General features: G+C 47.5%; 2 protein-coding genes across 6 annotated transcripts in view; both read right to left on the bottom strand.

Annotated features, from left to right (window-relative positions):
* Positions 1–9,336, bottom strand: part of CUX2 (cut like homeobox 2) — a 275,414-nt gene extending 266,078 nt beyond the window's left edge. Inside the window, exon 1 of the mRNA XM_021073976.1 lies at positions 9,103–9,336. Coding sequence (XP_020929635.1) covers positions 9,103–9,165 — 63 coding nt within the window. The 5' untranslated portion in view covers positions 9,166–9,336. The remainder of the gene's footprint in view (positions 1–9,102) is intronic.
* CCDC63 (coiled-coil domain containing 63) overlaps positions 20,187–26,124 on the bottom strand; it is a 160,608-nt gene continuing 154,670 nt past the window's right edge. For 2 of the 5 annotated variants that reach the window (XM_021072526.1, XM_021072527.1), the window contains one exon: positions 20,188–20,836. In XM_021072526.1, coding sequence (XP_020928185.1) covers positions 20,648–20,836 — 189 coding nt within the window. In that variant the 3' untranslated portion in view covers positions 20,188–20,647. Of the gene's footprint in view, positions 20,837–26,124 lie in introns of all 5 variants that reach the window. The other 3 variants (XM_021072528.1, XM_021072531.1, XM_021072530.1) reach the window with 3 other exon arrangements.

The following is a 26,124-nucleotide window of genomic DNA, read 5'->3' as shown; positions in this document are numbered from 1 at the left end:
CCCATCCTTACTCCCAATTGACAGGTGGCAAAAGTAAGGATGAAGGTATGTCCAACAACCTCACTGCCTTCCTTCAGTTCCTCGCATGCACTATTTTTCCACCCACCTCAGGATCTTAGCATATGCTATTCCCTCTGCTCAGATGCTCTTCCCTCTGCTTAGATGCTTTTCCCTGACTTTGACCTTGACATCTCAGTTGAAAGGTCACTTCTTCCAGGAAAGCTCCCCAAAGGCTCCCCCAAGACTCAGACCCAGGCAGTTCTTTTGCCACATGCTGTCTCAAAATCAAATCCCAGTATGTGACTACATACTTCTCTGTCCGATGAGATATGACTCCTCCTCCCCCATTTGTCTGTGGGCTCAGTGAGAGCTGGCACTTTGTCTTCCTGTTCACCATGCTATCTCCAGTACATAATTATTACTTATAGTGTTTATGCTAGTTACCTATTATTATTTCTATAATTATCAGTTACAATTATTACTTATACTGTGAGTGATAAACATACATTTCTGGGGTGAAGAACAATAGCAGTTATTATTATTATTATGTAGCATGTCTATGTGCTGAGCAGAGATCTCATGCTTCACAGGCATTAACTCAATCCACAACCCTTAAAAAGGTATTGCCGGTCTTCCCATTTTACACAAGAGAAAACTGAGGTTCAGAGAGGTTAAGTGATTTGCCCAAGGTCACACAGCTGGTAAGTGGCAGAGCTGGGACTAGAATCTAGCTCCCTGACTTCAGAGTCCTCACTAAATGTCTTGGGGAATGGAAAACCACAAGGCTTGATTCTCCAGCCCACACCACACCCTCAGATTCCTGAACCCACAAGCACTCGTAATGGACAGGCACCCTGAGTAGGTGCCCCCAGCAGAGTAGCCTCTGAGTGACCGTCGCACTCAGGGCAATCTGCCCCTCATCCCAGCTGCCCTGGTGACCTCTGTGGTCTCCCCATCTGCAGCACCCACAAGCCAAACAGCTGACAGACCAGTCAATCGACCATAATGGTTCCTGGGGAGCCATTTACCATGTCCAGTTTGAGCAACGGTGGCTCAGAGAGTCTTAAGCACTGCTTGGCTCTGGGTGTCTTGGGCAGACGACCAGCTCAGACCAAAGAGGCAGAAGGATTGATTTTTTTCTCTCTTTCTTTTTAATGACAAATGTGTACCTTGGAACTGCTGCTTCATTTGACCGAACTGAAGGATGGCAAAGGCAGCCACTAGCCCGCTTTGGGGGTAACTGAGCTACTCACTGCGGAGACTCAGAGACAGCAGCTCACAGCCCTCCTAACCATGCATCTTCATGAAGCTGATCAAGGGCCTTGCATTTTTTCCCGAGCTTCAGCCTCTTCTGACGCTAGGCACTTGGAGAAAGGCAGCCAGAGGCTTTGACAGCTACCTTCTTCATGACCAACCTCATGACCCCCACTGTTGGCCTTACCCACTACAGAGCTTCAAGCCACTGTTCCCTCTGCCTGGCATGCCCTGGCCAGGTCTCCACTCCCTGCCCAGTGTGGCCAGAGCTCTTGGTTTGTATGGGACACTGGACAACTGACTTTCTTAGGTATCATCTCCTGTGTTTTTTTGGTTTTTCTTTTTTGCTTTTTAGGGCCACATCTGTGGCACATGGAGGTTCCCAGGCTAGGGGTGGAATCACAGCTGCAGCTACCGGCCTACACCACAGCCACAGCAACAGCTGCAGCTGCCACAGCCACACAGGATCCGAGCCACACCTGGGACCTACACCACAGCTCAAGGCAATGGCGGATCCTTGACCCACTGAGAGAGGCCAGGGACGGAATCCACAACCTCATGGATCCTAGTTGAGTTCGTTAACCACTGAGCCACAAAGGGAACTCCTGCTGTGTTTTAAATGTTGACAACTCATGCAAAAGTGTTTGTTTTTCGAGTTTTTTTGGGTTTTTTGTTTTTTTGGCTACACCCAAAGCATGAGGAAGTGCCCGAGCTAGGGACTGGACCCAAGCCACGCATTGACAATGTGCAATCCTTAACCACTAGGCCACCAGGGAACTTCCTACTAAAGTGTTTGTAAATATTGCACTAATCTAGACAGACACATCCATGGGCCAGCCATAGCTGCCAGTCTGCAACCTTTGTGGTCATAGGTCCCAAATATAAGACATCGGATACAGGAGTTCCCATTGTAGCTCAGCAGAAACAAATCTGACTAGCATCCAGGAGGACGCAGGTTTGATCCCTGGCCTCACTGAGTGGGTTAAGGATCTTGTGTTGCTATGAGCTGTGGTGTAGGTCACAGATGTGGCTCGGATCTGATGTTGCTGTGGCTGTGGTGTAGGCTGGCAAGTGCAGCTCCAATTAGACCTCTAGCCTGGGAACCTCCATGTGCCGTGGGTGCAGTCCTAAAAAGACACACACACACACAAAAAGACATCAGATACAATATTAGTAACATATTAATATAATAAGCCCCCAATGGAGTAAAAGAGAATAGAAAAAGTGCACAACAATCTCTAAAGCAAGCTTGCAAGGCTAGCAAGTTCCAGGATCCACTGCTTATTTAGTCCTCTCACCCTCCTCTCACTCTAAAAATATCAACAACAATAAGAAGTAAGGCACCTGCAGAACAGTAACCGTGTGCCTAGCACTGTGCTAAGCACTTTCACATTCAAAGCACTTTAATCTTTAAGCACAACCTAAAAGGTGGAAACTTAGTCCCAATTAGAGACAAAAAAATAAGGCTCAGAGAGCTTAAGTGACCCATCCAAAAATCACACAGCCAGTAGGTGACAGAGCCAGGATTGGCTCCTCATACTTCCCTCTTGAGGGAAAGAATATAGAATAAGTTTCTGGAATCAACTTTGATCTACCTTAATACTCTCAATTGAAAAATAATAAACTTCAGTCATGCCACAGCCATCACACAGATCAGTAGACCAAGCTCAGCAAACTACCCCTAAGGCCAGACACAGCCCTCCCTCTGTTTTTGTAAAGTTTTATCGCAATATAACCATCCCCATTCATTCTTATTATCTATGGCGATCTGCATGACACAGAGGCAGAATACAATGCTTGCAAGAGACCGTGTGGCCCATTAAGCCTGAAGCATACTGTTATCTGATTCTTTATAGAAAAGTTTGCCAGTTCTGATGGGCAGACCTAGATGGTTTCCTAGAATGTCTGGAGATGCCACACCCGAGAAGGTGATGAGCTCAAACCTTCAGATGTGGAAGCACATTAATGGGGGAAAGGGGGAGTGAAAGCTTCTTCAGCCTTCTTTAGATTGAGTGTTCTTGATATTTTTGGCTGAGACCAAGGGAAAAAGAGGAACCAGTCATGGGAGGATCTGGAGAAAAGGAGTCCCAGGTAGAAGGAAACTGTAAGTGCAAAGTCCCTGAGGTAGGAATGTGCTTGAAGTATTTGAGGGACAAAAAGAGGGCCACTGTGAGTGGAGCAGAGTAAGGAGGAGGAGAGAGGCTGGAGAGGAAGCTGGAGAGATAACAGGGGCAGGGATGGGGGGGAGGTGGCCAACCATGTGGAGACTTACAATCAGGAAAAAGGTCTCTGGATTTTAAACTAAGTATGATAGAAATAAATTGTTCATATCCTACCAAATACTACCAACCATTTTTGTGAAGGGATCTGGAGGCTGAGAAGCCAAGAACTCCATCCGAGACATAATTTCTTGTCTCAAAAATGTGCTTAATAGATCACTAGCTCCCCATGACCAACATGACGGCCCCCCAGGTCATTGGAAGACAATATGTTTAACTGGCACACAAAGTATGTCAGCATCCGTCCCCTTTACAGCAACCCAGTATAGCAGACCAGATGGGCACAGCCAGCCTGTGTGATGGATTAAGAAACAGGAGTCTTGGAATGTTGTGTGATTCACCCAAGAGTGCTAGAGGCTGCATCCTCTAGCTGCTCTTGCCCCCCCTCCCCCCGGCCCACTACCCCCACTTTCCCTGACACCTTCAATATAAGATTCCGTCATTAATAAAGACACCACCCAGACAGAAAAATCAAACAGAAGACTGAACCCTGAATTCCAAAGGCAGGCCACCCCCTCAGTCCCCTTCTTACACTCAACCTCTGCCAGGCTCAGTCTCTAAATTAGATAACCAGAAGCCACCAGAAAGTCAGCCCTTTCAGAAAGCGCAGAGAAAACCACAATTTCTGGAAAGCCACATCCACCATCATCCAAGACCAAATTTAGCACCAAGTGAGGTGCTCACGTTTGAAATCCCATCTGCTAGAAAAAAGGTTACCACGACAGAATGTCAGGTTCGAAGATAGAATCTTCTTTTTAACAGAAGAGGTTTAAAAAAAAAAAAAAGAAGAAGAAGAAGAAGAAAGAAAGAAAAACGAAGGAAAAAGGAAAAAGTATCATCACCATGAGAAAAATCGCTTCCTCTGGTCAAAATCGCACCATACTCAACTGAAATAACCCACTGAGACACTTATTTGCTTCTTTAGGCTTGTCCGTGGTTTCCCAATTTTCTGCAGTGAATTCAAGTATTAATAAAAGAAACTTTGAGACCTCCAACTGCAAAAGCGGTCAGGGATGAGACTTTGCTCATTTTTCTTCCAGCACTCAAAAGAGAGAGCCCATCTTTGGGAAGCAATTTCTGTTGAGTTGAGAATCCAGAATTTTGGGATGCCCAGAAAAGACTGCTGGGTTCTTTAAATAAATTCTCAACACCTGTTTCTAGCTCCTTCTGCAAAAAAAGGCCCACAGGGTGTGGCTTCCGATGAATTGGAGAGGCAGATGGAATGGGAGCACATACTGGTTGGACTCAGGAGGGTCCGGGGGCTGGCTAAGTGTTTGGCCATATTTACAGAGCTGCTGCTGGAAATCTCCCCTCATCCCCTCTGGCCCCCAACTCTCCCTCTCCTCCCCCTCCAACCTCCCACAGCCTTTGTCTAAGGTCCACTTGTCTCAGGGGCCTGGACCACGCAGAGCCTGGTCTGCTCATACTCCCCACCCAAGCAGCGATTCCATTACAGCGAAGTTTCCAAAGTTAGGATTCCGCCAACAAGGCTGATAGCTTATTTACTGCTGTCATCTAAAGAAAGAGGAATTTTGACACATTGTTAAATGATAGCACATTTAGATAAGTCAAGCTGTCAGAGGCTCTAATGGATGTCTAAACTCTCCGTGGCTGATATGTAAAATTTATGCACTTCAGAATATCATAAGGTTATAATATTTTAACCACACTGACGCTCTTTTCTAAACTTTGAACAGGGAAAAACATTCCATCAAGTCCCACCTCCCATGCACCAAGAAACTGAACCTTCCCGGAAGTTTCTCCAAACTCCTTACAAAACGTCCAGATTCTCTCACTTTACCCACAGGTCTTCTCCCTAAATGCTCACACCTCAAGCAGAATTTGCCTTTCCTCCAAAACGCATGGGATCTCTCCAGCCAACCACTTTCCTCCCAAGAAACACAGACATGCATTTGGACTGGGTGCCAATGCTTGTTAGCTTGATTAACCGTCTTTGAAGGAAAAAAAAAAAAAAGATATCACAGGAGACTGGACCCAGAGCATCGTAAAAAAAGTGGCAAAGTAAAGCAGGAAAAGAAAATCATAAAGGTATGAATCCGGTTACAACGATTATACACAGAAAAGCCATAAAAAAATACTGCATTAGTAATGTTCACCATAAAGCAATCTTATAACCAAATGAAATATGCCCAGCATTAACTTTGGGATAGAATTTTATTTCTTCTCGTTTCCTAGACTGCTAGCAGCAGAGTGGGGAAAAAAAAGCAGCAAAGAAAGGGGAAAGTAGTTTCATGTGTCCTGGGGTAGGGTACCACATGTCACAGCATCTTTACCATCATCAGCCCACAAGTCATTAAGACTGTTGACTGACTTCCAGCCTAGAAAACAGCCCTGCTGTGTCCGGAGACAGCACTGGAAAGAATAATAACCAAACTGCTTCCATATTTGAAAAATATATACTTCCAGAGGGCTGTGCTCGTGGCTAGTACAAGGTCACCTTTCTTACCAGGATCAGGATGGCGTCAGCAGCAGGGTCTGACCTGGGGACACAGGCCACCTTCACTGCCTCGGCCACTTTAATGCACAGCAATGAGGCTGCGTGAAACCACTAAACCTGAACAACCAACAACTGAAGCCACACACTTCCTCACACTCACAAGCAGCTGGGCTGCGTGGCTAGTGGGCCCAAAGCTCTTGCTTGGCCTGCGCAGGGCCTGGGGTGGGGGCCCACCTTTCCTACCCAGATCCTGGAACCAGCCAGCTGAAGTTTTCCTTTCTGGCTATCTCCCTTGTAAGACGAAAAGTGGGAAGGGGAAAAAAATGAAAATAAAAGCGTGGCACAGGAGTCATTAGCATTATGCACAAGAGATGATCCTAAGCAAAAGTGCTTAGGCTCATAATCCCTTTCCAACAAAAATGCCATCAGTGAGAATTCATACGGAAAGAGGGTGGGGGGCAGGCCTGCTGGGCAGGGGAACAACTGAACATTTCGGGATGAGGTGGGGACCATGACAGATGTGAGGGGCCTCAATATTTGCACACAGCCACAGCTGCCACATTTACCTCTCTGCTCTCTAGAAGTGTGCGGCTTTTCAAACTCCCAAAGGGACACCCCCCCACACACTTAATATCCATGTAAATGAGCTTATCCCTTTCCCCAGAGCCTTCTCCTTTTGTGCCAGACACACCAGGCATTGTCTTAATGAACACCCCCCCACATACACCCTATGTATACACTCTTTGTGGGGAGAGGTCTTGGCCCTGTTTCCCCACCACCTGAACAAGGCTTTCCACCCCCCGCCTTTCATCCTTTCCAGTTCAAATTTGCTCTTCCACCTCAGCATCTTCTAAAAACCTAACAAAGGGTTCCCAGATCAATGGAAGTCCAACTGGAATCAAGATTTGGGTGACCTCAACAGCTCCACAAAAAACCTCTGAGCCTGAGAAGGAAGAGTGAGGGTCAACACCCCCTCTGCCTCAGCTCAGAAATCAGTCCCCTGGGAGCCGCACCCACCCCTCAGCACCCAGCCCCAGCTCTCACTCCACCTCCTGGTTGCAGCCTAGCTCTCTGGATTGAAAGCGAGTTATCTAATGAAAATTGTGTTAACTGACATTCCGGCCAACCGGGAGCAAATACCAGCGCTGTAAATCTCGCCGCGGAAATTTTCTCCAGCCCAGAATAACAATAGGACCCTGCAAAGGGCTTTGGCCAGCCCTTCTGGTTCCTCTCCTCTCGTCTGCCACGTTCTTGTCATTCCTTATGTTACAGAACATCAATCATAAATAAAGACGCTGTCCCCCAGCCATGCCCGGGTCTCATTTACAAACATTAGCAGGGAATACGATTACCATTGGCCTTCGTGCCAAGCCCAATGTGGCTGCCCAACTCTCTCTCTCTCCCATATTCTCTGTCTCTCTCTCTCCTTCCCTCTCCCCCATCCCCCACTCTTCCAGAAAGGCCACTTTAGCATCATTTAAACCAGCTAGCACAGCTCACAGCCCTGTCCGCCTCAGCTGGCCACCAAACTGTAGCCCCAACTCGAGTGAGTACCTGGAATTGCAAGGCACTCGCAGTTATTAACTGCATGCCTGAGTGCCCCGATTTTCTCTCCAGCTCAATGGCTTTGAGGGAGGGGGCCTGCAGGCGAGCTAGGGCTTAGGAAGGAGGCGGGCTGGGTAGCCTCCAGGAGGAAGGGTGGGGGGGGGGTGGTACTGGAACCACTTATCAGAAGAAACTTAACAAGATTTTCAGGCGGATTTTTTAAAAAGTGGGTCCCTTTTTATCTCCAGACTGATGCTCTTGCTTCTTCTGAGAATGTCAAGGCCAAAGCGGGATGCTTTAATTCCCCAGTTATGAGCACCACTTCCCTGCCCCTTGTTCCTACCTCCTCTGTGAGACCCAGAGATTCTTGGGTTTGGGGGGCTCGGCAGGAGCATCCTAGGGCACCAGGGAAAGGACAGAGGCTAAAGCTGTGCCTTCCGCGGGCGTTCTCTGAAATTCCACTCCCCGGCCCGACCTCTGGAAATACCCCTCAAATCTGGAGGATACACACAGACTCTCAGAAAAAGATGGAACGGGGATAAAGTGCTGGAGTTTGGGAGAGAGTCGCCTTAGAGAGGGAAAGGAAAAGAGAAAGAAAGATGAAACAGATTAGAGAAAGGTGCAAAGAGAGGAGTGAAGCAAAGGAAAAGCAGGAGACAGAAGACAGAGAGGGGATCTCTCATTTAAAAGTTCCCGTGGGCCCGAGAGCTCGGAGTCACCTGCTCTGCGCTGCTCCCAGCTCTCCACAGCCCTCGAGGCAGGAGCGCAAACTTGCGCGCTCCCCGGGCCCATCTCCACTGTCTGTCCCTATCTAGACTTGGAAAGAGGTTGGAAGGGGGGATAAGACAAGAAGCAAAGACGAACCCCAAGAACTCGGCCCGAGGAGAGATCTGTCGACGCAGGCGGCCAGTCCGGCGGTGGTGGCTGCGGCTGCTGAGGCGGCAGCGGCGGCAACAGCGGCCCCCGGGTGGCGGCGCGTCCGGGCTGCGCAGCCAGGCGGGTGGCGGCGGCGGCGGAGGTGCAGGCGGGCAGCGGGGCGCGGAGCCGCCTCCTCGCCAACCCCGGATGCCTCCTCCTCTTTCCTCCTCCTCCTCCCTGCCCGCCAGCTCCCTCCCTCCCTCGCCCGAGCCCCAGCCGGGCACAGACAGGCACGCGGCGCGCTCCGCGGCCTCCCCGGACGCCGCGAAGTTGGGAGGCGCGCAAAGTGCGGCGCGAGGGGGGTTGCCGGGGGTCCAGCCGGCAGCCCCCAGCCCAGGACCGCAGACCCTGCCTTCCCCGTGCCTCACTCGGCCACTCGCCCGCCGGCTCGCTCCCCGGGCCGTGGGCTCACTAGCGCTTCTCCATGGTCGCGGCAGCTAATCGATGATTGAACCGAACAAAGAGCAGCGGCGAGATCAATTCCTAATACCTATCGATGGGCAGCGGGCAGCCGAGCCCCGGCGAGCCCCAGCAGCCGCCGCCCGCCGCCCCGGGGCGCCAGCCCGCCTTCCCCGGGACCTCCCCAGTGCGCCCAGGGCGCGCCCGAGGGCTCCCCACGGCCGCGCGGCCGGCGCTGCCCGCACTAACCTGGAGTCGCCGTAGATCAAATCGCTTCCAATATTGAAACATCGATCCCACATTGGCGGCCATCTTGGGGGCTATTCGAGACGCACACACACAAGAGTTTGGCTTTTCTCAATGGCTGCACTCAATATCCGGGCTGGACTCCCCCCAGCCCCGGGGCCGCCGCCGCCGGCCGCCCGGGTCCTGAGCGCCACCGCCCGGGCCCCTCGGGCACCCCGGTCTCCTGACACCCGCTGCCCCCGGCGCCGCCGCGCCGCCGCCGCCGCCGGGCCCGGGAGCCGTGCGCCCCCCCGACCCCCGGAGGGCGCGGGAGGAGCGCGCGGGGCGGGGAGCTCGGCGCCCGCCCGGGGGAGGCGGCCGGGGATGGGGGTGGAAGGGGGGGGCAGCCTCTCCGAGAGGCGCTGGCGCCGCGGATGCCCTGCCTGCAGCCGGCTCCCGGTCCCGCGGAGCGCTCGCTGCATCTCCCCCCCCAAGTCCGGGGTCGGTGTGCCGCGCGATTGCACTTGACTTTGGCTTTTTGCAAACTTATCAATACTGACGTAACGTGCTGATCAATGCAAAGGGAAGTTTAGGAGGGGGGGCTGCGGGAGGCCGGCGCGCGTGGCGCCTACCCCCACCTCGCACCTGTCTAACCCCCACCCCTGGCACTGCATACTTAAAAAAAAAAAAGTTAATAGTTTGCAATGCATTTTTTTTCTTTTGCAATCGGAGCACACACAACACGTGCCTCGGGCTGCAGCCGCTTCTCCGTCAGCTAAGCTTCGCATCGGAAGGTAGCAGCCAGCAGCCAGAGCTGCGTAGACTCGTTGGCCGGCGGGCATATGAGAGCCGGCCAGCAGGCAGGTGGTAGCCGCCCGGGGGCGCCACTGAGTTGTGGGAAATGTCACCATTGCCAGGCGCAGTTTCCACGCCATCATATTGTTATAATTGTTATGGGGGGGGCGGTGTCTTGGCCATAGCCCTGGGTTCTTTCCGGGAGTCCTTTGCAATAGGGATTCCTGTTATTATTTTCGGGATTACATGGGCTCCTCACAACTTTAGAATGTGAGGCCCTTTGGAGAGGGTGCATAACCAAACCTCTGGAGTGCCCCCGCCACACACACACACACACACACACACACACACACACACACACACACACACACCCCCGACCCCACTGCGGGTTGGCTTTTATTATTATGATGTGTTGATACAGCCCCTGCCAAAGGGGCTCTGGATCATTAACAACTACAGGGGTTTCTGCTATTGTTACTATCATTATGCCTGGGTCCTTAGCCTGGCTGGGGACCCCGGGTCCTTTGCAGTATGGGCATCCTTTACTATGATTGTCTTTGGGGAGAGAGTCTTTAACCAAGCTGGAGGGAAATTACGGTCTTTTGCAATTTCTGACGCTGGACAACAGGGGTAACTAAGTTTCTTTTACATTTTCCCCTCTCTTAATGCTTCCGTGCAAGTGAGATGTCCCCAGTCGTCTTTCGACATTCTACCCCCATCCCAGGAGGGACTCAGACCTCCCAACCCCCTGCATAACAAATACCCCTCCTGACCCTCAGGTCACTCTCCCTCTCTGACATGTCCCCTGCCAAGTCCCACCCCATCTTCCTCCCCACCCTCCAAAAAAAGGGTATTTTATGTTCTCTTTTTCTCTGGGCAAAAGATTTGCTCTTAGAGACAGCAAATGGAAATTATATTCTCTTTTTATGACCCAGCTTGGACTTCTGACATCAGTCTTGGTCCAAGACAATAGATCAATACAAAAGGTTATAAAAAAGATAAAGTTTAGAAGAGTTGTAAAGAAGAGAGACTCGTGATGGATATTTTTGATGATTTTCCAATATTTGTGTCTTGGAACACGTGCTTCAAGGCAATTAAAGATTTTAATGTAATGTAAATAATTGTTTCATAAGTGCTTCAGAAGAAGGTGCGATCTTTCTGAGCAATCACTCGAGCTGTTTAAAAAATGTAATGTGATTTAAACAAGGATACAGTATTTCTGCTACCATCCCCATACATTTTCCATGAGGCCTGGGTAAATATATTAAAGCACAAGTTGAAAGACTCGTAAGACCAAAAGTACAGTGTTCTCCAAGACGTAATGAATTAGGCCTAGTTAGCAATTCTGAGTGGCCTGTTTCCTTGCCAGATTAAATTGCACGTGATGTGTGGTTTATCTCAGCTCTCGATAACTTCACATTTAAATTACAGCTCTCATTCTGCAAAATGAATTTAGGAAAATTTCCTAACTATCGTATGGCAATTTTTTTTAATGGCTACATTTTCTCCTGAGCATCTGTAAAGCTTGCAGCTTCCTTGTCTTTGAGTCTGTTTTTTAGAGACCTGTAGTAGAAAGTCTGGAGTGAGTGTGAAACCCTTCAAAGCAATTCTTAACAAATCAAGGTTTTGATGAAAGATTATTTTAAATTTACATCTGACTTTGCAGTCAGGGAACAAACTGACATCATATACCTCCTGATATGATGTACAGAGAAGGACACAACACCACTTCTGTGGTATTACTGCCAAAAGTGCATAATCTGAATCTAATTGTGAAGAAATATCAGACAAACCCAAATGGAGGGGTAGTTCTAGAAAATAAACAGCTTGTTCTCTTTAAAAATGTCAGTGTCACATGAAACACCCAGAAAGACTGAGGAACTATTCCAGATTAAAGAAAGCAAAAGAGACTTGACAAGTGATTAAAACGTATGATCCGGGATTTTCTTTTACTCTAAAACGCACTAACTAGAGCCAATGGCAAACTTAGAATAAATCAACAGATTAGGTAATGGTACTGTATCAATGTTAATTTCCTGGGCTTAATCATTGTACTCTGGCTATATAACAACATATGCTCATTTTTAGACAGAACACTAACGTATTTACAGGTAAAGGGAAAGCCATCATCTCTGCAACTAGCTCTCAAACAGTTCAGACAAAGTTAACATGTATCTCTTTATTTATCTAAATCTATCTACATAGGAAGAATGATTCAGCAAATGTTGCAAAATTTTAACACGTGAGGACTCCAGACAAAGTGTACACAGAAATTCTTTGTACTCTCCTTGCAACATTTCTGGGAATCTGAAATGATGTCAAAAGAAAAAGTTAAAGGAAAAATAATAAATTCATGTCTGACATTGTCTCAGCCATTAGAAACTATTGGGCTTCCAAATAAAAATTCTGCATGGAACTTTTCTACTTTCCTGACTGACGTAGGCTCCACCTTTGACCAAGCAGGAAATTGCCACAGCAAACATGCTTACCAAGGAGCAGCAAGGAAATCCAATAATTCAGATTGTTTTAAGTCTGTGATATTTTTAAATGACTTAATGCAGTGGGTCTCTGAAGAATTCCGACAATTTTAATGGTAGAAACTTGCAGTCCCACTGAGGAACGGGTTGCTACATAAATACTGAATGATTGTGTCTTTCTGTCTGGGCTGAAACATATTAGCTTTGCTTAGTGGCTTATTGCTTTATTCACAAAATAAATTTCAGCCGTCTCTCCCCACCATATTACAAGCGCATTGTGAGCCTGTGCCTTATTAGATGTGGGGGCTTATATTCCAAAAGCATCTGTTACCATCTCAGGCTCAGCAATAATGAATTAAGCAGTTAAGTATTTACCTCCTAAACAGAGTTAGCCAGGGAAATGATATTATTATGGGTGGTCCTTAACGAAAGACAGTAAACCAAGAAACTCGGACTTTTTCAGCAAACAATAAGCCTTGGATTTGGAAACTAAAATATTAAAATATTGAATATCTTTGTGAAAAGCTGTTTTTCATGTTCTTAGCACACTCTCCCTGCCACAAACACATACATACATAGATATGCAAAAACTTAAGCAGGTTCCTCCAAGTTGATTCCTGATTCTCAAAGACTCACACATAAAGATGATTATTTTAAAAATTACAGTGGAGGAGTTCTCGCTATGGCACAGTGGGATCAGTGGCATCTCTGGAAGGCTGAGATGCAGGTTCAATCCCTGGCCCAGCCCAGTGGGTTAAGGATCTGGCATTGTCCCAGCTGGGAAGTAGATTGCAACTGCGGTTCAGATCTGATCTTTGGCCAGAGAACTCCATACGCCTTGGGGCGGCCAAAAAAGAAAAAAATAATAATAAAAATAAATAAGCATTTTAAAATAAAATTAAATTTACAATGGAAAAGAAAACACCCTCTCCCCACCCCAGAGCAAGCAGAGGGCAGCTTGGGGTAGCCTATCTTGAAAGCAGAAGCAGAGAGAAAGCCAGATCCTTTTGGAAATTCATAAACTGTGTAAGAATCCCAGAGAAGATAATGGCAGATCCTTAGCCACAAACGTAATGATATGCGAAATCCCCAGCATCAAAGCTGAAACAAAAGAAAATGTCCTTCAGTAGCTCTGCATTGCCCACCACAGCTTCCAGACAGGGAGAAAGACAAGCAGAGACTCCAAATTCATCTGGAAGTATTCATCGGCCCTAGGAGAGGAGTAAGGCATATGGGAAGGTCTGGAGGACACCTGCAGAGGTGTGTTTCTGGAGGCTGGCCCATGGTTAGGTCTCAGTTCCAGAGGCCAAAGTCACTGGCTATAAGGACCAAGCCAGCAGTTCCTATGTGCAAAACACCTGACACAATGCTGTCAACCACTACCATTATTAAGCTGTTGGACAATTTATAAATAAATTATTAGCATAATATAGTGGTTAGGAGCATGACTCTGGAGTCAGACTGTCTAGATGTGAATTCCAGCTGGCCATTTCCAAGCTCTGTGACCTTGAACAAGTTAGTTTACCTCTCTGTGCCTTGTTTTCCTCGTTTGCACAATAGTGCTAATGATTGGTACAAAGTGATAAGGATTAAATGAGGTAGTCTATGTTAAGCATTATGTAAATGCGCTGTATCTAATAGCCGTCATTATTATTGGTCTCACAATGAACAGGACAGAGATGTGCAATCCCATGTTGCAGATGGAAAGAATGAGGCCCTAAGAGAGGAGGTGGCTGGCTCATGGTCACATGGTTGTGAAGGTGGCAAAATCAGCACTGACACCTGGGGTCACACATCAAGCCTGGGGCTCTTTGCACTTGAACCTCCCCTGATTCTCAGGGGAAGGAAGAATGAGTGGAAAAGCGGATGCCTAGAAAGCAAGGGCTCTAGCTCTAACTATGTCCTAACTCTCAATTACCAATTAAACTGGAAAGGAACAATACAAGAGGGACAGGCTCCCTTGGCCTGATTCCCCTCCCCTGTTAAGAGACTAATTAAATAAATGACAGTATATTTGTAGAGTGCAGATTATTCTCCTTTTGCTCGCCTTGCCCATTCACTTTCCCCAGTCCCTGCTCAGTGTCCCAGGAATCTGATCCCTATGGACTACATCTCCCAGGCTTCCTAATTCTCTGGCTTCCATCTAGGTTTGGCCAATGGGAGGTCCTGGTAAGAGATAAGAAGGAGGAGGAGCAAAAGGTTGGGATATTTATTCCCCGGCTCCCACCCTACTTCACTGCAGTCCTGGCAGTCACTGAGTCCTTCTACAGCCACAGCCCCTGTTAAGCTGTCCTTCTCTTGTTCTCACTGGGTCCCAGTAACCTCTCCCTTTCCCCCCAATCTCTTCAGATCTGGGGTGGAAATGGCTTCCCTCTCTTGCTAGTATCTGAGTGCCTCAATATTCCCAAGCCCACACCTCTATAAATAGTCTCTGTAAATAGTTTTAAAAATGGCAGCTGGAGTTCCTGCTATGGTGCAAAGGGACTGGCGGCTTGGGAGTGTCTTGGAACAAAGGTTTGATCCCCAGCTTGGCACAGTGGGTTAAGGATCTAGCATTGCTGCAGCCTGGGTCGACAAAGTTTGGATCTGATCCCTGGCCCAGGAACTCCATATGCTGCGGGGTGGCCAAAAAAGGAAAAAAAAAAAAAAATTCCAGCTGATTTTTTTTTTTTTTAAACTGGGACCCTGACCAATACACCCACCAGAGAATATTATTCAATTATTAAGAAAGATGAGGGGTGTGTATATGTGTTGAGGTGAAGAGATATCCAGAATTTATGGTAAAGTGAACATAAGCAGATTATAGAACAATATTAATAAATAATCCCACCTTTGCTTAAAACATGGTAAAGAAAAACTAGGTATCAATTGATTAATAGACATTAGTTCTAGGAAATGGTTTTAAAGGCCTTTTATAATTTCCACATCATCATCTTAATTTCTTTTATGAGCACAAATTACTTTTATCGTCAGGAATCTTCACTCAGTTGGAGTAGAGGGGATCTGTTTTTTCCTGGGCCTGTGGATGATATACATACCACAATACCACATCCATTTGAGATGTCTATGAAAGAAGATCTGACTAAATAGAGAGATTCCATGTTCATGGGCTGGGAGATACACTATGGTGAAGATGCCATTTCTCAAAATTAATCCATAAATTTAATACCATCCCAATCAAAATCCCAATAAGGCTTTTCACAGAACTTGACAAGACCACCTTAAAATTCTTATGACAATGCAAGGGCAAGAATAGTTGAGGCAAGTGTGAAGAATAATAAGATGAGAGAACTTTTCCTGTCATATATCATGACTTATTATAAAGCTGTAATAATAAAGACAATGAGAAGAAGGGCAAATAGACTCATAGACAAAATTAAAAGCCTAAACACAGATTCCCACAAATATAGAAAGGACTCACACATAGGAGGGCAGGACTGGCATTATAAACTAGTGGGGAAAGATGGACCTCATTTTCAATATGCTGCTGGGCCAACTTGCTGTCCATATGGGAAAAAACAGAATTAGAGCCCTACCTCACACCACATACAAAGACCAACTCCAGGTGCAGGTGTCTGCAGTCTATGATTTTAAAGAAAGAAACTCAACATGTTCCTTCTTTTCCAAGAGCACAGACCATTTGAACTACAATTTTTTACCCTTATTAAGCTGATTTACTATGCCATGTCTTTTTTTTTTTTTTTTTAAGGGTCTCAGTAGCTCTGGTCATGTAATAGTCCAGAGTCCCTTTCAGAACTGGATCTTTCAGAACAAGGACTGAACTTTCTTTGAGTATCCCCAGAATCAAACACCACTTGGCATTTGGCAGCTTCCAGGAGATATAGAAACATTAGATAATTAGAGTTTCTAGAGCTCTTCATCGGGCACACAGTTTCCCTGAACCTCTGAGAAGCTGGCCCCAGGACAGACACCTGCCTTCCAATTCTGCACTCCTATTTTAGCAGCAGAGTTTGCAAAATGGACAGTGATCTAAGTCCCCAGAAACAACCACCACGGAATTGAGGGCGCTCATTTGGTTCTCCATCTCTCACAGATTCCATACATCTGGCTCAAGTGGCCCCACTTGGCTTCATGCCCACTAGGGCACCCATTCCTCCATCGGCTCCCAGGACTGTGAACTCTCAAGCCAGACAGAGATCTTGTGCCTGGAGAAGAGCAAACCGAACCCTTTAGCACCCCCACCCTCTACCCAAATTAAACTCCACAAACCAGAACCCTTAAAACTCCCATGAAGAGTATAGACTATTACCGCAGGCTTTCTTAAGGGGTGGGGTATGGAGAGCTTAATGCCTTAAAATCCTTTTTTTGCTTCTTTCCCCAAAATTCCCTTCATTAAAGCAACCGCTCCAATTTCTATTTTTAATTTCTCTCCTCTGCAATGGCTCATCCATCTTCTCTCTCTCATCGCTCACTCTCAGTCTCCACCTTCCCCAGCTTTTTCTCCCTCTTCCTCCATTTCTGCCCCCACTCTGCTCTAGTTTCTCCTCCTTCTTCAAATCTGAGGTTCTCACATTTCATCTAATCATCAAAATATCACCCAGTAGCCAAACAAAAAAAGAAAGAATTCTTTTCTTTCTTTGGTAAGATGGGGAGATGTGAATGCTTACACTTTTCCTTTTGTTCCTGTCCAGTCATCACACTGTCATCATTACTGTCATAATGGTGCCTACTACACACTGGGGGTGTCACAAATATTCTTCTCAAATCTCACAACCTATCATGATTGTGTCCATTTTACACATAAGAAAACTGAGGCTCAAAGAGACAGAACAGCTCACCTAAGTTCACTCAGCAGGGCAATGGCTGAGGATGGTTTGGAAGCTGGGTGGGAAAACCTGCATCCTTTGGTAGCCTTGCTACAAAAGCCTTGACCCCGGCTCTAGCTGTTCCTGTTGCCTGAGTTCAGGGCAGCAGGAAAGTAAACAAAGGTGCTTCTAGAAGATGCCATTCAGACAAATCGGAGCCAACGGAGGCTGTGTTTACCACCCCAGCAGCCAGTCCCTTAGTTACCACTCTCTCAGCCTCCTTGGAGCTTTTGGTTTCTTAGCTCTTGGCTCCTACAAACAAAAAGATGATCCACTTGGCCCCACAGGACAGAAAAATAATGATAATATTGTCGTTTATGGCCTGCTTTCCACAAGCAGGGCCGGCTCTGCCCATTATCTAATTTCCTCCTCATAACAGCACTTGGAGGTAAGTATGGCCATTTCCTCCCTTTAATAACTGAGGAAATGAGGGCTCAGAGAGGGTAAGTGACTTGCCCAAGGTCACCTAGCCTGTAAGCAACAGAGCTGGGGGTCAGATCCTGTTCTGTTTGATGCTAGGGCCTAAGTTCTTAACATTGATCGCCACCCCTCCCTTTATCAGTGGCCTCTAACTCCTCTGAGGGGCTTTGAATTCACTTGCCAGCTGGTGAGGGGCTGAGTCAGGGTTGGATCCCACTGACTGTCCCTTGCACCAGCAGTCTCCAGCCACACTCTGCAAAGCTCTGGGAATCCAGAATGAAGGTTCTAGAAGCTCTCTTTGAAGGTTGGGTCCCTGTTCCTCCAACCCCAGAAACCTCTGTGGACTTTATTAGACCGAGTTCTTTAGAATTCAGCATCTGGGGGAGCAAAGCCCTACCCCATTTCAAAAACTCCATGTCCCAGCAAATAAATCTAGCCCTCCTACCATGACTTTTCTTATTGCAAATCCTTGGTGTCCATCAGGATCTTCGGCAAATGTGCCAGGCATTGGGGACCCTGCCCCAGCCCCCTGCCTCCAAACAGCCTAGGAAACATTTGGAAATGATTCTGAGGAACTCAGGTCTACCCTACCATCTGTATGCCACACCCTCTTTTGCACACACATGTGTGCATATTTGCACGTGTACACACACACATACACATGTGCGCTCACACTGTTTGCCTATATCTCTGTACGTGTTCACATGTGTACACATTTGCACATACACACAAGCACAAATGCCTGCATGCCAGTGCACACATCTATTCATGGACATTTGCACACAAGCCAGATTCTTGGGTTTGTACAGCTCATGTGTGCATGTAGGGGAGCATACTGTACAGATAGAAACATGTGGCCTGTGTGCCTGGTTGTACTTCTCAAGGTGGAGCAGCGAGGTCTCTCTTGGGTCTTCCTGAAGCCCGGTCTTTAGCGAAAGCCCCACCTGGTGGACACTTGGTGTATAGCCAACCCTAGCTCTAAGCCTGAGCACCCCTGGAAACAGAGAATGGATGGCCCTGGCCAGCACCCCGGTAGGCTGGCAATAAATGAGTGATCCCAAAGCTAGACTTTGGGATATCCCCCGCCCCTTTAAATCTCCCTTATCTCCTCCTCTGTCTTGCTCAGATGGCAATTTCTTTGGCCAAAGGCAGGGAAAAGCACATTGGGTCCAGAGGCAGGAGTTTGCATCACTGCTCTGCCACTTGCTGGCTTCTCTCCCAAGCCTCAGTTCAGCTGTAAAATGGGGGTAAAATTCTCAAACCAGTGTTCAGAAGAAGCAAACAACATCATGGACACAGAACCAATTGCTATCTCAGGGTCAGACAGCCTAGACAGAGTGTGTAGTCAGACGTGAGTTCAAAAGGAGCTGCGACTCCTGCCTCTCCCCTTCCTACCCATGTCCTTGGGCAAGTCACTTCCCCACCCTGATCCTGCTTCATCAACTGTGAAGTGGGATCAAGCCCCCAGGAGCTTGGTTGGAAGAAGCAACAACATCATGGAAGCAAAGACAGTTACCCTCTGTCTCCATTCCTCTCAGGTCAAATACAGGTAAAGTTTGGGGGCAACAAAAAGCAGGGCTGGAGTCAGAGGGACCTCAGTTCAAACTCTGATTCAAATCCTGGCTCAGTCACTTTCAAGATGTGGGGCAAGGCACTCCACCTTTCAAAACCTGTTTCCCCATCTGTACACTAGGGACTTCTTAGTGTTGTGGTGAAAATTAAGTAAGACAGTCCACACAAAGAGCCTGCCATCAATAAGTACCCCATAAATGTAGACTGCCATTACCAGTGTTGAGGTTTAGGAAACACAAATATTTGGAGAAGTGGGCAATAGATGATTCTCAGAAGCCCAATATAATAGTTATATAACTATGATTCATTATAACATAATCTCTGTTTGCCAGGCACTTCTCTAAGCACTAAGAATTAATTCATTCAGGAGTTCCCATCGTGGCGCAGTGGTTAATGAACCTGACTAGTAACCATGAGGTTGCGGGTTCGATCCCTGGCCTCGCTCAGTGGGTTAAGGATCTGGCGTTGTCGTGAGCTATGGTGTAGGTCGCAGACGCAGCTCGGATCTGATGTTGCTGTGGCTGCGGTGTACGTCAGTGGCTACAGCTCCAATTCGACCCCTGGCCTAGGAACCTCCATATGCCGAGCATGCGGCCCTAGAAAAGACAAAAGACAAAAGACAAAAAGAAAAAAAGAAAAAAAGATTTCATTCATTCAACATCATAACAACTCCATGAGGTAGGGCTTTTATTAGTCCCATTTTACAGATGAAGACACAGAGATGATGTAACTTGCCCTGGGGTCACAGAGCTAGGGAGTGGATTAAAATCCAGGCAGAGGAGTTCCTGTCGTGGCGCAGTGGTTAACAAATCCGACTGGGAACCATGAGGTTGCAGGTTCGATCCCTGGCCTTGCTCAGTGGGTTAAGGATCTGGCATTGCCGTGACCTGTGGTGTAGGTTGCAGACGCGGCTCAGATCCCGCGTTGCTGTGGCTCTGGCGCAGGCTGGTGGTTACAGCTCTGCTTAGACCACTAGCCTGGGAACCTCCATATGCTGACCGTGTGGCCCTAGAAAAACTCCTACTGAGCTGCCCTATTACCTCTGACCTCCCAGCCTCTCCTAAGTCTAGAAACTTCCCTATAGACTGAAGTCTGGTTTTAGAGGGCAAGTACTTCCCCATGAGAGTCACTGACAGTCCCATTCTTCCTCCCAATCCCCAGGGAGGCAAATGGCCCCCTAGGCATCGTGTGTATTCTGGAGGGCTATGGAATTAAGATAATCTCAGGGATGCAATAAACACGATGGAAATAAAGCTAATTAAAGAGCATCTGCTAATCATGGGATCCTGTGTCAGAAAATCTGCATCTGCTGGAGACTGCTAAGTGGCATCAAGGTGGAGGGAACCTGGCTGGCAAGGCCTCGCCCCACTGCTGAAGCGTCACTACAGAGTAAAGGCACAGATGGTAGCCCAGACAAGAGATGCATGTAAAAGAGAGATTAGGCACAGGAAATTGTGCATGCCATATTTTATTTAAAAGTCAGTCACCGGGAAATGGCTGCCCAATGATGCCAGCCGTAGGGGAGTTAAGTTTTGATGTGGCATGGTGTCGGCGGGAGCCTGGACTTGGGGGTTCAACAGCTGCTGGGTTTGAATCCTGAATCTGTGGTTGCCTGGCTGTGTGGCTTACATCCAGATGCATAACCTCTCCGGATATCAGCATCCTCCTCTAGAAAATAGGAAAATAACATCTATCTGTGGTCAATAGCATCACTGACCCTAATTCCTCGCCTTTCCCTCTACTCAGGCACAGTGCTACGTGACTTAGCAGTGTCCATCCCACTGTGGGCAAGGCATATATCCCTGCCACCGGGGCTTGAGTTTGGCCATGTGACCTGCTTTGGCCTAGAGAATGAACTAGAAATGCTGGCCTGCCAGTTCTGAGCCCACATCTTAAGATATGCATACTGTCTTTAGCATGAACATGCCTGGACCACTGGTTCCAGAAGGCGGATGCAAGACTCAAGGGGAGGGAGGAGCCTGGCTTCCTGGATCACATGTGGAGGACAGCCTCCACCACCCAGGAACACTTGCCAAGAACTGTCTCCTGGCTATGAAACACATGTCTCTCATGCTGAGCTACTGTGCACCGGGGCCTATTTGTTGCTGCAGCAAGTGCATCCAGTGTGACCTCACGGGCAGGCTGAACCGTGCACCCCTTCCTGAGCCAGTCCTTGGTTTCACCAACCTTGATTTCCCTCCCCCCAGTCACCCAAGCTGGATGCCATGGGGCTTTGTGCTCTTGGCCTTCTGTGACCTCCTGACCTAAGATTGTGAGTTTCCTGAAATCAGATGGTGGTTCCCACTGAGTCCCTATTTAGGCCATGCAACTGCCCTGACAGGACACACCATGGCCCACAGGTGAGGTTCCTAGGTGACCAGCCTTCCTAGTGACTTTCACCACTGGTTCTGGGTTCTGTGGTGCCAGCCAGAGTCATGATGCCATGTGGCCTTGGGAAATTCGCCTAACACCTCAGAGGCCTCGTTTTTCACAGCTGTAAGTGCCACTCCCTGCGTGACTCAAGAGTGGTGGCATGAAGATCCAAACAGTGAGAAGTATGAGACCTGCAGAAATGGCAGCTGTCCTCAGGCCTCCACGCAGTGGTGACTACTACAGGGCATCCTGAGAGAAAGAGCTGGGAGTCCCACTTTCTTGCCTCAGTGCCCCACTCCCAACCCTCACCCTGCTTCTCTTCTTTGTTAGGGTCTTGAACATCAACTTGTTTGGCACGTTGGTGCTTCAAAAGAAACAAAAACTTAAATATCCCAACGGTGGCCCTTCCTAAAGAGATCCCTTTCTAGAATTCCATGTGACAGCCCCAGACTGGTGTTTCACAGAAGAAGACCCTCAAATAGCTAGTAAATAGCTGAAAAGCTACTTGGCTTCACGAGTAACTAGGAAAAATTCAAATTAAACCCCCAATGGTGTACCATTTCACACTAATCAGATTGGCTAAAATGTCAAAGCCTGATAATACCAAATGTTGGTGAGAATGTGGAACAAATGAACCTCTCGTGCACTGCTGGTGGGGGTGTAACTGGCACAAGCACCTACAACCTGGAAGTTTAGTAAAGTAGGAGATGTGCAGGCCACGTGCCCCAGCAATCTACCCCTAGGGATGTGTTCACCAGGAACTCTTGCGCTTGGGAGAATATAAATGATTTGTTATCTTTATAAATGATTGTTCATAATACTAAAAAAAAAAGGCAAAAAATAACAACCCAAATGCCCATCAACAGTAGCTTGGATAAATAAATTGTCCTCGACTCACACAATGGAAATCTGTAAGTAGAGGAAGCAAATGATTCAGAACCACACTATTCAATGTGGAGATTTCTCATGAACAGTAACGCTAAGTGAAGAAAGCAACTGGCTGAGGCACACAAACAGCATGATCCTATTCATGTGAACATGGAGAGCAGGCAACCGTCTTCTAATTGTTTAAGGATATATTCACAGATTTTGGTAAAGTGTAAACTCTCTGGGCCGATCACCAAGATCACGACAGAGAGCACCTCCTGGAAGGAAGGAGAGCGGAAGGGACTGAGATTGGGGAGGTGGAGGTAAGAGCTTTAGCTGCTAATCTTTTAATTTTTTCTTTGAAAGACAGGGGGTAGGTATTCGGATGCTCTAATATTACCCTTTATATACTCTCATATCTGAAATAGATCAAAATGAATTTTAAAACATGGAGTGGGTCAGAGGGTTGTTTGCTTTCATGAGAAAAGCAAGAGCTAAATCTGCTGTGGAACACCCAGCATGTGGCCCTGGAAATGCTTCATTTTCCTGAACCTCTTTCCTTATGGGGCCACCTTTGGGTCTGAAATCATAGCACATGGACCCAGTGGATACACACTGGGTACACAGTGACTGTTGAAGATGGCTATCAATCATTTAGGTAAGTTCCAATTTCCATATATCAGGTTTGGTTTTGTTTTTCACAAAGACAAGTTTTATCTGGGAAGAGCATATGTCAGTTTTCTTAAAGCAAGGTGCTTCCTGGGGGCCCCCCAAAAAACGAGAGTTGAGGGCAAGGGAGAAGCAGCTCCCCCCTGGTGGCTGTTCATCTTTGCTGTCAACACACATGCATATGGTGGTACCTATGCTGAAAAAAGATGTAGTCCCTCCCCCTCGCACACCCTAGACAAAGGTCCTGTCAATACAAGGTATGGGCTCAGATGCAGGTACCCTTGCAGGGCTCTCCCTGGTCTAGACACACCATGAACCACTCCACCTCTGGGGTCTTGCAGCAGCGTGAGGAAACGGGGTTCAGATCCTCTCTGTTCTCAACACCCACAGACCCTTCTCTTTCCTTCCCCTCACTGCCCTGGAAATCTCTCCCTGCTCCGAGATAGGTGGAATGGAGGAGAAGGAAACCCACTTTCTCCCACTTATCCAAGACATTTTGTCTCTTCCTCCACCCAGATACTCCCCCCTCCTACAAGCTTCCCTTTGCCCCCCCCACTTTTTTTGCCTTTTTGCTATTTCTTTGGGCCACTCCTGTGGCATATGGAGGTTCCCAGGCTAGGGGTCGAATCGGAGCTGTAGCTGCCGGCCTACGCCACAGCCACAGCAACTCAGGATCCGAGCTGCGTCTGCAACCTATACCACAGCTCATGGCAACGCCGGATCATTAATCCACTGAGCAAGGGCAGGGACCGAACCCGCAACCTCATGGTTCCTAGTCGGATTCATTAACCACTGCGCCACAACGGGAAGTCCCCTTTGCCCTTTTTTTTTTTTTTTCCCACAAGAGCCTGGGAAAGGTCAAATCCACCAAAAAACAGGTTTTGTTTTGTTTTGTTTTGTTTTGCTTTTTTTTAGGGCTGCACCCATGGCATATGAAGATTTTCAGGCTAGGGGTTGAATCAGATCTGTAGCTACCACCCTACGCCACAGCCACAGCAACACTGGATCCGAGCCGTCTGTGTCTGCTACCCATACCACAGCTCATGGCAACACCGGATCCTTAACCCACTGAGCAAGGCCAGGGATGGAACCTGTGTCCTCACGGATGCTAGTCAGATTCATTAACTGCTGAGCCACGACGGGAACTCCAAAACCCAGTTCTATTTTTCCTTGACAAGTAGAAAGGACTTGACTATTAACCCTTCTCATGGAGCCAAGAATGACAGAAACATGAGAAAGTCACACATATTTATCAAAATGGGTTTTTAGGGGGTTTTGTTTGTTTGTGGGCCATACCCACTGCATGCAGAAGTTCCAGAGCCAGTGATTGAACCCGTGTCAGGGCAGTGACCTGAGCCACAGCAGTGGCAACACTGGACCCTTAACCTGCTGAGCCACCAAAGAACTCTTCAAAATATTTGAAACATACATATCCTTCCACACAAGTTCTCCTTTCCTACTGAATCTGTCAGGGTTCTGCCAGGGAAATAGAACTAGGAGATGTATAGTAAGAGATTTATTGCAAGGAATCCGTTTGTGCCATTGTGGGGCTGACTAGCCAAGTCTGAAATCTGTAGAGCAGGCTGTCAGGAAGGGCAGCCTGGGACTCTAGGATAAAGCTCCTCTCTACAAGAGGGATTTCCATGTCTTCAAGGAAGTCTCAGATCTGCTCTTTAAGCCTTTCAAACTGATTGAACCAGGCCCATTCAGATTATACAGTCACCTTTATTTAAAGTCAATTGATTATAGATTTCAGTCACGTCTACAAAATACATTCACAGCAACACCCAGATTAGAGTTTGAATAATTGAGCACGAACACCTAGCCAAGCGAACACATCAAACTGACCATCACACACCTCCTTTGTAAATCCTTGTGGCATCCTCAAGTTTGGTGCTTGCTGACCAGACCGTATCGCCTGTCTTTTTTAATAAAGGCTTCTTCAGCTGGATGAACTTGAGCAAGAGAACGAATTTTTGGCTCCCATATCCCCAAAGGGCAGGAATTTGGTTGGAAACACCCCAACCTAGGCCCTCAGCACAGCCTAGACTCTCTCTTGCTGTCTTTCATGTGCACCGGTCTGGATGTCAGCTTAATTTTGCTCCTTTTACTCTGACTACAAATCTGAAACCACAGCTTCTAATAGCTCTCGAAGCATATTCTTTTTTTTGTCTTTTTAGTGCCGCACCCACAGCATATGGAGGTTCCCAGGCTAGGCATCAAATCGGAGCTGTAGTTTGTCGGCCTACGCCACAGCCACAGCAACGCCAGATCTGAGCCATGTGTGCGACCTACACCACAGCTCATGGCAATGCTGGATTCTTAGCCCACTAAACAAGGCCAGGGATCAAACCCGCATCCTCATGGATACTAGTTGACCCACTGAGCCACAACAGAACCTCCTTGAAGCATACTCTTATAGGGTCAAGGCCAAAGACAAAAGGGAAGAGGCCAAGTGGCTAAACCTGGATCACAGAGTGTGGAGTCAGTTACTCTCAGGCAGCAGGTAGGTAGCATTTGTGTGGACACCATGGGGAAGGTGTGAGCTGGGCAGCTGCCCAGGTGTGCACAGCTCGGTACTTCCCAAAGTGCTTCCAGATGTTTCTAGAGCGAACATACATGGAACATTCTATCACTTTGGATCTCATTGGGAGGAAGCCCACCCTGTTTTAAATGTCTCTCAATCTTTCTGACTGCTCCAAAGGAAAGCTCTACTTAGGTGCTATCATGTCTGTAATGTCTCTGCCTCTGGAAAAATCTCAGCTCTCAGGCTCAGCTCCTCTGGCAGGCAAGAATTTAATTTATTACTTTACTCTAAATGTATTTATTTATATGTAGCTATTTTCTATTTATGGCAAGAGATGCCAGTTTTCCATTTAGAGTGGTGATAGAAAGTTTCCTTTTATGAAGATATTTATTTAAGTAAAAAGTGAGCCAGGCTAGAGGAAAATATTAAGTAAATAACAATATATGGTACATGGATACAGCAAAAATTGTGCATGTTGATGGGAAGGATTAAAGGGTTATGTTGGGTGGCAGCCTTCCTT

Source organism: Sus scrofa, chromosome 14 (assembly GCF_000003025.6).
Source record: "Sus scrofa isolate TJ Tabasco breed Duroc chromosome 14, Sscrofa11.1, whole genome shotgun sequence".
Taxonomy (NCBI): Eukaryota; Metazoa; Chordata; class Mammalia; order Artiodactyla; family Suidae; genus Sus; species Sus scrofa.
The sequence above is the reverse complement of the archived record's forward strand: the minus strand, read 5'-3'. Positions and strand labels throughout refer to the sequence as shown.